The following is a 15,786-nucleotide window of genomic DNA, read 5'->3' on the forward strand; positions in this document are numbered from 1 at the left end:
CCTAGATTTTCAATCAAAAAAGAAAGCTACATTGAAGACAAATTTGAATATCATTGGCTTCAGAATCTTAAATTCATTTTAATTCAAATCTCATAACATGAATCTGGAAACTGAAGAAAATAATGCTCTGTCAAAGATGGCTCATTAAACCCGACCAATTTACAACTGGAAGTATACATTTCTCTGATCTGTGTTCTAAATGCCATTCGCTAGGAAAGGGGTAATGACATTGAAATAGTATCACCATAGATTAAAAAAAAAGATTATCATACATCTAACAAACTATACAATGCAGAAAAATTACTCTTAAGGCACAATGGAAATAATCATTGCCTTTAGAAATTGAAAAATTCTAATTGTACTAGCAGAATCTCATACTGTAAGATCAATAATTTATTGTTTTTCAATTTTAATTTTTTGGAATTTATAGTGATAATACTTGAAATATCTTTATAAGTTGATAATAGATAAATGAATATACAAATAAGTTATAATTCTCTATTAGGAGTTGAAATCTTTATACATAAATTAGGGTATAACTAATTTCAATTCATATAGCAGCAATGTATAGATAAATTATTATTTGTTTTTTATTTAAATAAAACATATATATGATAAGATAGATCATAAAAATCTCTTCATTTTTTGTTCAGAGGACTTTATAATAAAACAATAACTAAAGTTCAGTTTTGCTCCAATATCTTATATTCTGACGAAATTTAGATAATTAACAATAAGTAAGAAATACAAATGCTGTTATTGTGATTTAAACAAATGAAAATGATATGAAAAGACAAATATTTTATGATTTAAACAAATGAAAATTATGGTAACCGCAAGATTGTCAGTTATGGCCAGGATTCATATGTCTACAACGCAAATGCCTCAGAGTCTGCAAATGTCTAAATGATTTACCCCAGTCTGCAAGTGATTCATATCTCTGCAAATGCCCCAGAGTCTGCAAATGTATAAAACGTAATACCCCCGAGTCTGAAAGTGCTTCATACGTCTATTAAAGATCCCACATCAGTAAAGAAGAAAAAGAATATAAACAATTTATAAGGATCAAAGTCCAACCAACCTCTTCAAATTTATAACATGAAATGACATTTAAACACAATCACAGTGTAGAACGTATCTCTGCCAAATTTCCATTCCAGACAGTATTGTCAAGAATTTTCTTGAGAAGATGATGTAACTTTCACCATCTTCTTCAATCTCTCATCTGGCTTTCTGTAGCCCATGGATCATCAGTGAAAAACTCAAAAACTGCCGCTTTCCAGAGCTTTCTTTGAGATTTTTTGTGCTAATGAAAAGAAAAAAAAAAGACTTCTCCACTCTCCTCATTCCCTTAAAATTAAAAGAGAGGAAAGAAAGAGCTGCATTCAAATTTTAGTGAATCACAGATCTCTGGCAGAATCCAGTCAGGATCTACATTGAATGAACACAGTTGATATCAGTATGGTACTTAAATGTGAAGCCACCAAAGCACAAATCATAGAACTGTAAGAAAATACAGTACCTCTCACTGGAAAACTGCAAGTTTTCATCCAACCACGACGCATAGAATCATTTGAATATTGCTGGAAATGGATGCTGTCTGTATAGCTGGTGTTTAAATCTTTCCATCTTCAGGAAAATCATTCCCAGCTGTAAGTTAAGCAGTAAGACAAAGGTGTTCAGACAAATAACAATAGACTTTAAGAAAAAAGACAACAAGGACAGAGATCTAATCAAGTTGATCACCTTACAAAAAAGATATGCTGTTATACCTTCCCATATAGTCCTTAAGAGAAGCTCAGGAAATTTTAAATCTCTAATAGGCCCTGATCAACGTAACCTGGTTGGGACTGCAGGATGTATTGTAAGCTTATATTCTAACCTAATTCGTGTTCCATTGTGCTTCTCAAACTATTATTTCCATTGAAGAATACAAAACAATAAACTTTGATCAATTGTGCTTTGAAAAGCAATAGATCTCCTTAATGTCCAATAATAGTTGGGAGATATAATATTTCCAAACAAACTTCTTAAACGTTTCAGAATGAAGGAACTATTTTTGACCTCTGAATACCCTCATCACATACGCAAAATGGGCGTAGCTCATTTTGTCCACTGGCTCAAACCCAACTCCATCCTGGACTTTTCTTCATCCCTGTCTTGATTATTTTTGATCGTGTACTGCCTGCATCTCTCCACCTTCCAGATTTAGCATAGATATTTGCTAAGACCACATGATGAGTAGGATTTTCAGGCTCAAGTTTAACTAGATGATATAGTGCAAATTCTGCTAACTGCAAATTAGAATGCATCTTACATGCACCCAATAATGCCCCCCATACTCCGGCATCAGGTTCCAATGGCATTGCCTTGATTAAATGCAATATTTCATCAAATAAGCCAGCACGCCCTAATAGATCCACCATGCATGCATAATGTTCCAAACCTGGCTCAAGTTGGTGCTCTTTGTACATGGAATCAAATATCTTTCTCCCTTCATCTATTAAACCTGAATGTCTGCAAGCAGACAACACACTGAGGAAGGACAGGGAATCGGCCTGGATATGACTCTTTTGCATAAGTGAGAAAAGTTCAATAGCATGGTAGCCTTGACCATGAACTGCATAACCTGCAAGCATCACATTCCAGGATACGGCGTTCTTATTCTTCATCTCATGAAATAAGTGTTCTGAGTTATGAAGCTGCCCACATTTAGCATACATATCAATAAGACAATTCCCAACAAGTACATTTGACTGAAAACCCATTCTCATAATACAGGCATGAAGAGCCATGCCTTCCTTTAATGCCGAAAGACGTGCTACTGCTGGAAATACACTCACAAAAGTGACTAGATTAGGCTGAAAATGCTCTAATTTCATCTGGCAAAAGAGAGAAAAAGCTTCTTTGGCATGTTCATTGTGCACATATCCTGCAATCAGGGCATTCCAAGATACCTCATCCTTTGTAAACTCAGTTCTCTTGAACAAGAATTCAGCATTGGCAAGACTTCCACATTTGGCATACATGTCAATCAGTGAATTTTTAACATTACAGTGAGAATCAAAGCCAAACTTAATAATTAATCCATGGATGCATGATCCTTGTTCTAGGTCATGTAAAAGGATGCATACCGAAAGCAGACATACCATTGTTCGTGAGTCGGGTAGAATCTCAGATATCTGCACTACATGGAACACCTCCATTGCATGATAAGGGTCACCAATCTGGGAATACTCATTTATCAAAGCATTACATGTCACAATATCTTCACATGGCATCCTATTGAATACAGTCAGCGCAGAATTAAATAATCCACATTTAGCATACATGGACACCAAGGATGTTCCAATTAAGATATCTGAGTCAAAATCGGCTTTTATCGCATAACAATGCACACTTTTACCTAATCGCAGAGACATTAAATCCGCACAAGCTGGAAGCACACTAAGGAGGGTAACATTATTTGCTTTCAGAAAATCATTTTGCATATCTCGAAATAGTGACAGTGCATCTTCTGCATACCGTGATTGAACAAGAGCATCTATAATTGCTGACCAAGCAACCAAATCCTTTACTTTAAGCCCTTGAAACAACTGTTTAGCTTTATCTAGATTGCCACATTTAGCGTACATAGTCATCATAGCAGTAGTGATCGAAACATCTGAGTCAATTCCTTGTTGTCTGGCGAACTCACAAATTTCTTTCCCTCTTCCTGAATCTCTCACGTCTGCAGCAGCCAAAAGAGCACTTGCCACTGATACTTTGTTCAACCTAAAATTATTTTTCTTCATATAATCAAACAAGTCCAAAACCTCAAAGAAGCATTCATTATGTGCATACCCTGCCATCATTGTTCTCCACGAAATATCATTCGTATGTTGCATCAGTTCAAAAACCTGACAAGCCACATATATATCCCCACACTTGGAGTACATATCAATCAACCCATTGGAAAACACTGCAGGAAAACCCCTCCTAATCACATAACCATGGAGAGACCTACAAGCATCAATATCAGCTAATCTCGAAACAGCTGGAACCAAATTCACAATGGTCACAAAATCAGGCTCCTGACCAGCCAATTGCATACTCTTAACAAGCTTCAGTGCCTCCTGAGGAGCCACACTGTGTGACAGACCAAAAATCATAGCATTCCAAGTTACAACATCTCTTTTAGGCATTTTATCGAACACTCCTTTTGCTAACTGTGGATCGCCCATTTTACTATACATATTAACAAGAGCAGTCCCAACAAAAACATCAGACTCCAGCCCTTTAAAAACTATACCACGATGAATCAAAATACCCTCTTTAAACTCTAATCCACCAGTGCAAGCTTTCAAAACAAATGTAAAAGTACACTTATCAGGCTCTAAGCCTTTATTTAACATAGAATGATACATTATTATAGCTTCTTTGTAATTTTTAGAATTTGTATAAGCTTGTATCATGGTATTGTACAATCTAACACTCGGCTTTGGCAGAGAATAAAAAACAAAGCGAGAAAAATCACATTTTTGAAAGGAAAGGTAAGATTTGACAAGACGTATACTTGTTAAAGGGTGTTTTTTCTGGCCCGAGACAATTAAACGGGCATGAATTTGAAGGATAGAGTTGAGGTCTTTGCATGAGCAGAGAAGGTGAAGGTAATTGGGATAAATTTCAATAGCATTTGAAAATTTATCATTTGCTGCAAGTGCATGAAATAATCTACATAATGGAGTTGCATGTTTACTCATTTTTATGTTTGCAGATGGCTCATGCAAAGAACAATTCTTAAACCCAAGCCCAGGAAACTTTTCTTGACATTCTCTGAATTTTCGCACCAAAAGAAATTGAAAAACCAAATATATTTCTAATTATTAATATTACAGTGTCTTTTTCTATTATATCAATCAATCATTACAAAATTATCCAACAACTTTATTTTTGAACAACTTGTTAGTTGTTAAAATTTGACTAGGTTTAAAAGTTCAAACACTCATTATTCAGTCACTATTTCTTAATTAATTCTAAATATAATGGACATACTTTTACTTCTTTTATGGAATGCCGTTCTATAAACTCAAATATCAATTAATTTCTTATTTCACACATTTTTATTTTAACTTTTGAAAATGTATTTAAGTATTTTTTTGTAATTATCTCAAAAAAGAACAATTATTAAGACTTCATCGATCTACTAATATGGTTCATGCTTTAATTTTATAATTAAGATATTAAGTTTTAGTTTAGAATAGGCATAATTACCAATCAAACTCTGAAGTTTACACTAACAATTTTATCTAATTGTAAATTTTAAAATAAATACTTTTATTATCAATTTAATTTTAAAAATATTTTTTAAAATTTTATATAAACAGAAATCACATGGTGGCAACTACAACAAAAATTAATATTAGTACAACTATTGAATTTAAAAGTGAGATATGTAAATGATGTGAAATTTTTAATGGCATTATTATAATATTTAAAATAAATTATTTTTTATTGATTCATTTTTAAGTAACTACAGTCAACTTTTCAAGTCATTTTTATTATAAATTTTTTTAAAATATTTTCATCAAAGAATATTTTTTTTTAAAAATTAAAATATAAATATTTATTTTAAGATTTTGATATAATTGAATAAAATTATTTAAAACATATATAATATAAATTTAATTAGTAATTGGCTCTTTAGGACATTATTGTCCTAGTAATATTAAGATTTGTTTGTTTCTTATTTAGAAAAAAGTACATTAATCACTCCAACCATGTTCAAGCACCATTTCTTTTACTTTATATTAAAGGCCTTTTATAAATATAAAATCTTCGTTCTTTTCTTTATCACATTTTATGGTGATCTGCTTAAGGTAATTTATAGTGGATTAAGGTGAATATTTACTTTCAAGCTTAATAATAATACTCAAAAAAAAATCCGGAAAAAGAATCCAAGCACTTATGATGACACTGAGCATAATGCAAAATGTCGAAAGCATTTGCAATACAAACCGTTAACACTCCAACTTTAACTTTAAATGATGCTCTTATTTTATGCTGCTTCATTAAAATAAGTGGAGCAATGAAATTCAATTGGCCTTCCCAAAGCAAGCCTAAAAGAGCCAAAACTGATCATGATGATATGAATTGGACCTGTGGCTGTGAATGTAAAGGCAATGACATAGAAATGCTTTAGTAGCATATCATCAGTGACCTATGACCATATTTACCCTAATCAAACCACAGAAGCATACATAAAAACAATGAAGCTGAGAAACTATACCACCACAAACCATCATATAAATTGTGCGTAATCATCACGCTAGAAGGGGATAACCACCCCATGAATCCACAGATATAATAAAGACAACACTTTGAGAAGCAACTTCTAGGTTCAAATTTTATAAACAGTAGACTTTAATGAACCACATCATATAGGCTCTCCACATCGCATTTTAGGTACTTAATATTCAATTTGATCGGCTTCTAATAACATCAAGACCCATCTCAGTTGGATCGGTAGCTTGCAGCTCTACCTGAATGCCATCTAACTCTCTCTTGAACCTGTCCTTCGAGCTAGCATAAATCATCTTGTTTCTCACCTTGGCCGTATCAGGAGACCTTCACACATTTACAAAAAAAGGAACGATCAACAATCAAATAGTCATACAAGCCAAATTGAAGAAGACCAATTCAGAATCAAATTTAACTACTGAATAGTTACCATGCAATAAAAACGATCCTACTCTTCTGACAGTTCTCATCCGTCACATAATCAAAGTCATAGACAGCATATCGGCATTCATCAGCAGGGAGGCTTGCAGCAAAATCCTCATAACTGTCGGTTGGTTGACCTAGCTTCTCCACAACGACCTGCTTCTGCACCATTTCAATCTTGAAAACAATGAAGCGGTGGCTCCTTTTAGCCTTCAATTCTAAGAACTTCAGTTTGCAGTCATCATGCACAGCCATCCCAGACGCTGCGTTTGCCTGCAAACAGAAAGAAAGAATAGTAATTATCAAATAATCAGAAGGTGACAACTAATGACCAACAGCACATGTAGCAAAAAGAAGGGCTGAAAACCCACATATTATCGTACACTAGAACATAATTCGCTAGTCTAAGAAACCACCTGAAGAACTATGCCATATTGTCTCTGAGATGCTCCTTTTAGGAGCCATGATTTCCTATAAATTGCCAAGTTTGAAAGGGACATGATTCAAAAGCAAATCAACAAAAAATTCCATGCCTTGCAAACACTCTGATTCTGCTGCAGGTATATTGTGTTGGCTAGTAGATCCTTGCCCTTGTTGATTCCCCACTTACCCGTCACCACATTACACATTCCAGTCTGATTTTACACACTGATACAGAAAAATTCCTAACAGATCATAAAGCAAAGTCAACTTCCCCCTCCTAGTAAATACTTCCATTCACAATTCCTACTTTTTCCAAAATAACAATCTGATTATGATGCCCACTCGGAGAATACAATTCTAAAATCCATCTATACCTCCACCATGATATAGGATATAAAACCACACTTTCACATCGTTCATTTATTTACTTTTATTTTTATCACATACACCCAAATTGCTCCTCTATAATACAACAAACTGTAACATATTTATCGGACACCAAATAAGACAAATAACAAACTACAAAATCCGTACACCCCTACACTATCCAAACACTACCCAAATTTTCTTTAACAAAAAGTTACACGATAATCACCATAACTGTATATGCAAAAAAAAAATTAAATAATTAAAATAGCAAGATAGATCAATAAAAATCGCACATCCCCATAAAGAGCTAAATACACTCAAAAAACGAAGACTAACAAAATAATTTTTTTAAAGAAAACAAAAAGCAGTCACGATCTTCGAACCATCAAAAACCTAGTCGAAAATCATAATCAAGTTCAAATCTCACAAAACTAACATAATAATCCCTTATTAAACATCGCCGATCAAACAAACAAATACACAGAAAAAAAAAAAAAGAATCGCAGATTATAGTATGTAACAAAAATCAAAAAAAAAATTTAAAAAAAAAAACGAGAAAGGAGAAGTAAAAATTGAAATAGAAACGGAAATAAAAGAGTAGCGATGGAGTGGCTTACCATTTTCTCGAGAAAAAAAAAAATATAACGGCAGATAGAGAGAGATAGAGAGAGATAGAGAGAGATTGAGAGAGAATCTAGGGTTAAGAGAGAGAGAAAGAAGGGGGGTGATAAAGATAGACTTTTTTCCTTTTAATTTTTGAAAATGCGATGTCTTTTTTTTTTCTTTTTCTTTTAAAAAAGAAAATTCTTTCACGTTTGGTATGCGCGTTATGTTGAGTGTGCGTGTGTGGTGGCTCTTTTTAGGAAAGTATCACGGTCACCGTCAAAAATAACTGGTGAAGAAAAAGTGTCTAATCCACTTATATGTTGACACGTTGTTGCTTATGGTGGAAACGTATGCCACGTCTTAGGCGGTGAGGTCGGCGTGTTTTCACGTAACATGGCCGCTTTTTAATTTAACTCTTTGGATGCCGTTTCGTTTTATCCGACGTCGTTTTGAATCTTGACTTTATTTTAAGTCTCAGAAGTGATTATTGTGTAAAGCAGAATTTTCTTTTTGAGAATAAATTATAACAAAAATATAACTAAATTTAATTAAATAAAAATACTTTTAATACAAATTTCTTACTCAGCTACAACCAACAGAAGTAACAGCTTTCTGCATCAGCTGTAACATCATATGCTAAAATTGGCTTATTATTTATTTTTATTATCATTATTATTATTATTAATTAATAATTAGGAATTGAGTGCCACTACTACAAGATCACAACAGGGCACTATCATTTTTCACCAGCAGCATGCATCAATTCTGAATCTGAATCCTCCTTAGCGGCCTGTTCAAAAATGTTGAAAAGTACATATGTCACTCGGAATATTAACCAATTTGATTAAGAAAGTAATTAATTTGAAAATTTTTGTTACCTTCTGAACAAGTAAGCTAAGAATTCCTTGTGGACCGACTTCAGCATGATACAATGAAAAACAATCAATTTCATCCCCAACCTTCAATTGGTTTTTGGTAACAACATCATCCCACTCAATACCATCCAATTTGAAAATTTTATTTGCATGATCATACCTCAACTTATTCCAAATTTTACCATTTGGTGTAAAAATCTCAACATCTAATCCAATTCCACCAATTTCATTCGACAACGAATTTGGTATCCCTCGACGGAAGAAATTATGTGATTCTCCGATTAGAGTCAAGCCGCCCACCATATCGCCGTTGCTCAATGATTTTGTGAATAAGTATTTAACTTCTCCATCAATTGGAAAGTTTGAAATTTGGTTAAGTTGAGGGGTTTTGTTAGGTTCAGCAGTTGCCATCTTTAGTTGGACGATTTGATATGCATAATAGTAAAAATGAAAGTAAATAGAGAAAAAGAATTGGAATTATATGAGTAAACCTGTCAAGTATTTGCATGATTCATAAGTTGTTTAGTCATGTGATCTCTATTTACTACTCATAAGTATCATTTGGCACAGATATTTTGTGACAAAGTACACTGCAATAGTACACAATTTTTTCTTTGAGATATAAGCTATGGTTTTGATTAACCTTTATTTGGAGGTTCTTGATGAAGTATCTCACAAAATTTTTGACTTTTTTTTAAGATTCATCTTTTAATTGAGAAAATAATAAATAAAATTCATGCGTTCACTCAAAACTCTTAAAATAATTAATTCTAAAAATACAGTTTATGTTATTTATTTACCGATTGTTTTAAGTGTCGATAAAAAAAGAAAAAAACATAATTATGTATGTCTTCCTTTACTAACAATTTTAAATCGTGAGTAATGAAAACATAATTATATCATCATTTACTAATGATTTGAAATATGTTAGTAGATATTGTCCCAAAATCGTCGCTAAATGGTGATATCAAATAATGGTGTATTATTTAACGATGTTTTGATATTATTAGTAATTGTTAAGTTGTCGGTAAAGATGTCAAGATTTTTTTATGGACAAACTGTCGATATTTTAATTCATTTATAGACTATTTTAGTAAATCTTATCCATAAATTATTATTTTTTTATAGCAGGCGAATTTTTATAAATATTAAATTAATTCGTAATATCTCTTCTAAAAAAATGGTAGACTCTAGTAACTAGGTACAAAGAGTCTAGTAACAGTTTTTCTTTTTTGAAGAGTTTCTCTAAACTTCTAAATATAGCATTCATTTTGTTAGAATTTATACTTGTCCCTTACATTTTTTTTATAATTTAAATTAATAATATGATGTTAAAGGAATATAAAATAATTAAATAAAGTTACAGGACATTATAATTATTTGTTCATGCAATCATTTTTTTTTCTTTTTTCTTTTTCCCTGAAGCACATTCTTGCTTTAAAATGACAGAATTCCTCTTAAGCCTACCAGAGGTTTTTGCTTTTGGGAAAATATGTTTGTAAATCTCAGAACGAATCAATTCTGCGCTCCTTGTTGGCTTCATGCTTGGCAGTGCTGTCCTTTTTTACAATGGTTGGAACTTATTTTTTCCAAGTGTTCGACTGAAGAGGCAGAATTTGCTGTCATGCTTTGCTCTAGTCTCTGGAAACAGCATAATGATATTGCGTGGCGTGATAAATTTGATTCTGCTAGGACCCCTGTCGCTGTTGCTTCTTCTTTTCTGGATCAATAGCGAGCTGCTCAATCCAAAGCTCCAAGTCTTCTAGTGTCAACAAGTGATATTATTGATGGTGCAGTTCAATAAATGGAAGTCCAATTGATTTGGCAGGAGCTGTGTGCTTCATAATTCTACTGGCAGTATGGTAGCAGCCCCATCTCAATCTGTGCTTTAGTTTTGGATCCTTGCACTGCGGAGGCTTGCAGCATTACAGACTAGTTTGGGGTTGGTGATTTGAAGATTGTAAATCATTACTCAAAGACATTACCAATGTTGTTTTAGTCTGTTAAACGATCTGCCAACAATGTAGCTCATGTCTGATTCTTTGTTAGCTTCGGGTTCTTTGTCAGATTGTATGATTTGGGAGCAAGTTCCCCCTTCTTTCCTCCTGTCTGATTCTTTGTTAGCTGATCTTTCTGTATAATGAAGTTTTCCATTTTCCTTCCAAAAACAAAAAATCTGCATATTCCTGGAGAAAAACAGATACCAAATACCCTCGCATTCCACAAGGGAGCAAATGTCCCACAAAGGATCCTATAAACCATTGAAAGCGTCCATTGCTAGCCTAGCAATGACTTTTTCGTCACTTAGTCGTTTGTAAAATCTAATAGAATGTTTTGCAAAATAAAATAATTTATCACTACTAATGTCTGTAATCCGTGAATAATTTTATTCAAGCTTTTTCTTTAAAAAAAATATTTTATTGATAATCTATAAATGATAGTAATTTTTAATTCCTTTTAAAAAGAATATTAATTACGGGAATATGTAGCATATAATAAAAAATATTTTAGAAACGTTAAGTTGATAAAATGGAAAATGACATACATCGAACAAAATATTAGCGTATAAAATCTAGTCCGGTCTAAGTCCCCTTTGTCATTTAGAGAAATGATCAGTGGCCAAAGGATTGGTAGCAGAAGGCTGGGAGCCATGTGCCGGTTTCCACACTTGAAGTTCCATATTATCTTGATCTATTTTAAATATCATCTCTATCCGCTCATCCATCTCCTGCATTTCATTCTCTACCTCATTCCTAATTTGGAGCTGAGGCTGTACCTTCGCCTTTTCTTCTTCCTGCATTTCATTCTCCACAGACCCTTTCTCAGGCTGAGTAGCAATATCGGTCATGGTCTTTACTCGATCCTACAGCTCAGGAAGAAGTAAAATCTCATCAACTTTCAAAACTGAAAGGAGAAGATAAATTATTAAGTTAGGACAAACTTACAGCAATATTGGACTACTTTTTGATGTATTGCTGCCCATCCGACTTTGTGGTGCAAGTCTTCCTGAAAAGTTCATTTGGCTCTCGTTCTAATTCCTTAGCCTGAAAAAGGACAACAAATATATTAGATAATTGGGTCACTCATGCAAGAGTCAGAGTTTAAAAGTTAAAAGTTAAAATTAATTAAAATTCTCACCAGTAGTTTGCTATGCTCGATAGGAGCTATAGAGCCCCTAGCATGATGGGAGGGACTTGAGTTGGGGCTGCCTGTCTCACAAAGCCAGTACCTTACTGGATCGGGCTCATAATCTTCGCTAAATTCCTCATCATCTGTGGATATATCACTTGGAACATTCAAGAACCCAGGTCCTTCGTATGCCTGAATCTCAACTTGAAGCATATCTATGTCATACTCTTGGCATGGTGTTACGGATGATTTTGAAATTTCCACATCCTTAGGTTATATTTTGCAGACAGCCCACCAGTCACCCTTGTCGCATCTAAAGCTAGGGTAAGGGCAAAAATACACTTGATCCGCTTGCACTGCTAGAATAAATGGTTCGCACTTACTAAATCTCCTTTTATGGTTCACCTCAACAAGCTCATAGCCATTGTCAACCTTCGTTCCTACATTTGGTGTCGGATCAAACCATTCACACTTGGATAATACGATTCTCTTGATTGGTAATGCATGGTACTCCAACTCTAAAACTTAGTCAACCGACCATAATAATTACTCTCATCTGCACTATAATTGAAGCCCTTTACCCACACTCCACTATTCATCGTAGCTCTAATAGAACCATGTCCTTCAGTGTAAAATTTGTAGCCATTCACATAATACCTGGGGTACGACCAAACACTTCTTAATGGACCAAGAGCGATGTCCCTCATGATCTTATTGGAGACGTTGTTTGATGGATCATGTGCCTATGAAATAGCTAGCAATTAAATATCAAAACTAACAAGGAACCAAGAAAAATAGACACTTTTAAGCAAATAATTCATTATCAAATTCGGCATCAACTTCATGATCAGCAATATTTGGTTGATTTTACCGTAACTCAGCAACATAAATCCTTTACAAAAAGAAGAAGACAGATGGAGTTATTAGATAAGGGACACGGATTAAAAGGCTAGAATCTCGATTGAAATAAATACAAGCATCCAATACTTACTCAATATAAGGTTTCCCTTCAGGGCAATTCAGCAAAATATAGATACCAGCTGCTTTAATTTCTTCTTCTGTCATATATCTTTTTTTCGGCTGTCCAATTCCTTGACCAGGATGTTTGAATATGGAGAGGTACACATCCATTTGTATTGCAGGTGTTCTTGATGAAAGATAAAAAATATATTAATAAGATAGCAATTTGTACAAGAGTCAAATTACAGAAATAGCAATGTCCATTTTCAGCAGCAAAAACACACACACTTAGCAGCCCAAATTGAACTTTTAGAACCTTGTAATTAGAAGCACGTAACTCATCAAGATTAGCTTTAAACTGAGCAAGAACAGCAGCAATTTTAAATAGAATTCAGTCTTAAAGTAATTAGTCCTTTAACTCAACCATGCAATCGAGCATATAGATGAATCATCATAAGTTCAAGAATATAGCATGCTACCAATAACATAATTCAACTCAAGGGCAAGCATTCATAACTCAAAATTGATAAACGAGGTACACATGCATCAGGAGATTCCAGATCAAAATTTAACAGTTATCCACATAAAAACGATTCTAACATGCCTATAATCATGACAGCATAAAGTTGGAACTCTGAATATCATCATTCTTGCTCGAGTCAGCCCAGCTTCTTATGCTAAGAACACTACTTAGGCATTCCTGTGACAGAAATCAAGTCTAACACTAATATGAAATACCAGCAAACAACACAGATTTCTAGGGTTTCAATCAAGTACCCAATGCCATTCAAATTCCTAAAAACTGTACATGTCTATGCACAATAGATAACTTCCCAAACAACAGAAATTACTTAAAAGGCCTAAAGCAAAATGAAATTACCACAGCAAGAACAACCACGATGGAAGAACGGGAGCAGCGAGCAGAAGAAGATGAAGAAGAAGAATGGCAAGAGCAGGACCAACAACGGCAGCGGTGAACGGGACCGACAAGAACAAGGATTAGCGATCACAACGGCGGCAACGAGAAGGGCGTAAGAAAAGAAGAAAAGAAGCCAGGGGCCATTGATTTTCAGATTCATGAAAAACAATCGTAGGTTGAATAAACAAGCGAAAGGCCAACGTATTTCATTGCGACGGACGTTGCTGGTTAACGACCAATAGACTTCTGTCGCTAGCGACGGCAATGTAATGGAATAGAGAGGATAACAGTGCATGCTGTACTACTGTGTTTTTCTGTTTTTTAATTCCTGAACCAACAGAAAAATTGTATTACTGTTCTAATTATTAGGCTTTAAATATTATTTTATTCTTTACAACGATGATGAATTTTTTAAGAAGAATTTCTTTCATTCGTGAAATTTAAATTCAACATTTTCAATATGCATAAACATTATAAACACAATTATAAGAAATATAAAAACAAAAAATTTACTAAATTATTTTAAAATTGTTGGTAGATATTCAAGATTACGCTTCACTCGGTTGATTTTTTCGTCTTTTAATATAATAAATTATATAGAACGTACTATTAGTTTTTTTTAATACTTTTATTTCAAATGATTAAAAATATCTCACACTTGTGATGGAATTAAAAATACTTTTATGCAAAAAGATTTATTAATTTTTATCCAAATTAACATATTAACAGCAAAATATATTTAAAAATCTAATTTTAATACACAAAATAAATAGTAAAAAATAAAAAATAAAAAATAAAAATATAAAAGGTGGTTACCATTAGTATTCACTGGTAGCAGCCAAAAAAATTTATTGAAAGAATACAAATATAGTAAAATATGAAAAAATAATTAGCAGAATGAAGAAAAAGGAAAAATAAAATAAATGAGGAGATGAATTTTTTCCCTTTTATTTCTAACTCTTGTGAAGAGTTTTATCTGTTAAAGAACTATTTTCTTCTTAAAATTGTGAATGCATAATGATGATGATTATAGGAATAATTACAAAAAAAAAATACTACATGCTTTTATTATTTTATAATTTTTAATATATAATTTTTCTTTCAGATAAAAACAAATATATGATTACAAATCATAATAAAAAAGTATCTTATTATTAAAAAATTTGATTTGTAAAGATTCAATTATCTTCACATCGATCAACTATCATTTTCATGTTGCCTATGTTTAATAACGTGAATTCGGAACTCAACAATTTCTAATTTTATTATTTGGCCATTAAAAATAGTTTAAGAAGTAATTAATATGATGATATCGATTTAACGGTCAAAAAATAATGTTTTCAGTTGTTAAACTCCAAACTTATTATTAAACATATAAATTATAATAATAATGGCTGATCAGAGTGAAGATTGTTAGATTCTTGCCAATCAATACTCTTAAAAGTAAAATACTTTTTTTTATCACAATTTTTAACCACATATTTCTTTTTTTCTAAAAAAGATCACAATATAAAAAATTGTTAAATGATAAAATCACAGGTTTTGTACTTATCCTTCAAAATTATATTAGAGTATTAGGTACTCCAAATCGCTAATGGAGTCGACCAACATATTGGAAACAATCACATAATATGTTAGAATAATAATATAAATGGTCACTAAATTTTATATTTAGTTTTATTTTGATCATAAAATTTTATTTAGTTTCATTTCAATCATTCAACTTAAAGTTTGATTGCAATTTAGTCACCTTGCCAATAAGAAATTGACATGTCACGTTTTTTTTTTTTTTTTACTTTTTTC

General features: G+C 32.7%; 3 protein-coding genes and 1 long non-coding RNA gene across 11 annotated transcripts; all 4 read right to left on the reverse strand.

Moving 5' to 3' along the window:
* Window positions 1–786: 786 nt before the first annotated feature.
* LOC8265980 (pentatricopeptide repeat-containing protein At2g39620) lies at window positions 787–4,859 on the reverse strand. 3 transcript variants are annotated; one of them, XM_048376251.1, is made up of 4 exons: window positions 1,747–4,859; window positions 1,523–1,650; window positions 1,082–1,431; window positions 787–1,009 (listed from the first exon to the last, which is right to left on the reverse strand). In XM_048376251.1, exon 1 carries the CDS (start codon window positions 4,740–4,742, stop codon window positions 2,121–2,123), a length of 2,622 nt encoding a protein of 873 aa, XP_048232208.1. In that variant the 5' UTR covers window positions 4,743–4,859; the 3' UTR covers window positions 787–1,009; window positions 1,082–1,431; window positions 1,523–1,650; window positions 1,747–2,120. The 3 variants fall into 3 exon arrangements, with proteins under 3 accessions (XP_048232208.1, XP_015580396.2, XP_015580395.2); XM_015724910.3 differs by having other exon boundaries at window positions 787–1,431; window positions 1,773–4,859; XM_015724909.3 differs by having other exon boundaries at window positions 787–1,431.
* A 1,396-nt stretch (window positions 4,860–6,255) lies between these two features.
* On the reverse strand, window positions 6,256–8,248 carry LOC8265981 (actin-depolymerizing factor 1). Of its 3 annotated transcripts, none has more exons than XM_002528411.4 (3): window positions 8,112–8,248; window positions 6,710–6,975; window positions 6,256–6,606 (listed from the first exon to the last, which is right to left on the reverse strand). In XM_002528411.4, the coding sequence occupies exons 1-3, from the start codon at window positions 8,112–8,114 to the stop codon at window positions 6,456–6,458; spliced, it is 420 nt and encodes a 139-aa protein (XP_002528457.1). In that variant the 5' UTR covers window positions 8,115–8,248; the 3' UTR covers window positions 6,256–6,455. The 3 variants fall into 3 exon arrangements, with proteins under 3 accessions (XP_002528457.1, XP_048231711.1, XP_048231712.1); XM_048375754.1 differs by lacking the exon at window positions 8,112–8,248 and adding an exon at window positions 7,236–7,737; XM_048375755.1 differs by lacking the exon at window positions 8,112–8,248 and adding an exon at window positions 7,119–7,367.
* Window positions 8,249–8,666: 418 nt separating this feature from the next.
* LOC125370415 lies at window positions 8,667–9,393 on the reverse strand. Its single transcript, XM_048375756.1, has 2 exons — window positions 8,979–9,393; window positions 8,667–8,890 (listed from the first exon to the last, which is right to left on the reverse strand). The coding sequence occupies exons 1-2, from the start codon at window positions 9,384–9,386 to the stop codon at window positions 8,837–8,839; spliced, it is 462 nt and encodes a 153-aa protein (XP_048231713.1). The 5' UTR covers window positions 9,387–9,393; the 3' UTR covers window positions 8,667–8,836.
* A 2,068-nt stretch (window positions 9,394–11,461) lies between these two features.
* On the reverse strand, window positions 11,462–14,308 carry LOC8265983. Of its 4 annotated transcripts, none has more exons than XR_001535913.3 (5): window positions 13,945–14,308; window positions 13,142–13,251; window positions 12,114–12,847; window positions 11,921–12,019; window positions 11,462–11,838 (listed from the first exon to the last, which is right to left on the reverse strand). It is a non-coding gene; the product is annotated as an uncharacterized LOC8265983 (long non-coding RNA). The 4 variants fall into 4 exon arrangements; XR_007216357.1 differs by having other exon boundaries at window positions 13,096–13,251; XR_007216358.1 differs by having other exon boundaries at window positions 12,114–12,996; window positions 13,096–13,251.
* Window positions 14,309–15,786: the final 1,478 nt, after the last annotated feature.

The sequence above is a fragment of the Ricinus communis genome, chromosome 6 (genome assembly GCF_019578655.1).
Source record: "Ricinus communis isolate WT05 ecotype wild-type chromosome 6, ASM1957865v1, whole genome shotgun sequence".
NCBI classification, from domain to species: Eukaryota; Viridiplantae; Streptophyta; class Magnoliopsida; order Malpighiales; family Euphorbiaceae; genus Ricinus; species Ricinus communis.

What these genes read in the sequence shown, in the direction of transcription:
- LOC125370415 (XM_048375756.1), bottom strand. Translation starts at nt 9,386, where the DNA reads ATGGCAACTGCTGAACCTAACAAAACCCCTCAACTTAACCAAATTTCA. An exon ending in TTAGCTTACTTGTTCAGAAG is followed by an intron (nt 8,891 to 8,978) that starts GTAACAAAAATT and finishes ATTTTTGAACAG; the next exon opens with GCCGCTAAGGAGGATTCAGA.
- LOC8265981 (XM_048375754.1), bottom strand. Translation starts at nt 7,331, where the DNA reads ATGTGTAATGTGGTGACGGGTAAGTGGGGAATCAACAAGGGCAAGGAT. An exon ending in AGAATCAGAGTGTTTGCAAG is followed by an intron (nt 6,976 to 7,235) that starts GCATGGAATTTT and finishes TTCTGTTTGCAG; the next exon opens with GCAAACGCAGCGTCTGGGAT. An exon ending in AGGATCGTTTTTATTGCATG is followed by an intron (nt 6,607 to 6,709) that starts GTAACTATTCAG and finishes AAATGTGTGAAG; the next exon opens with GTCTCCTGATACGGCCAAGG.
- LOC8265980 (XM_015724910.3), bottom strand. Translation starts at nt 4,742, where the DNA reads ATGAGTAAACATGCAACTCCATTATGTAGATTATTTCATGCACTTGCA.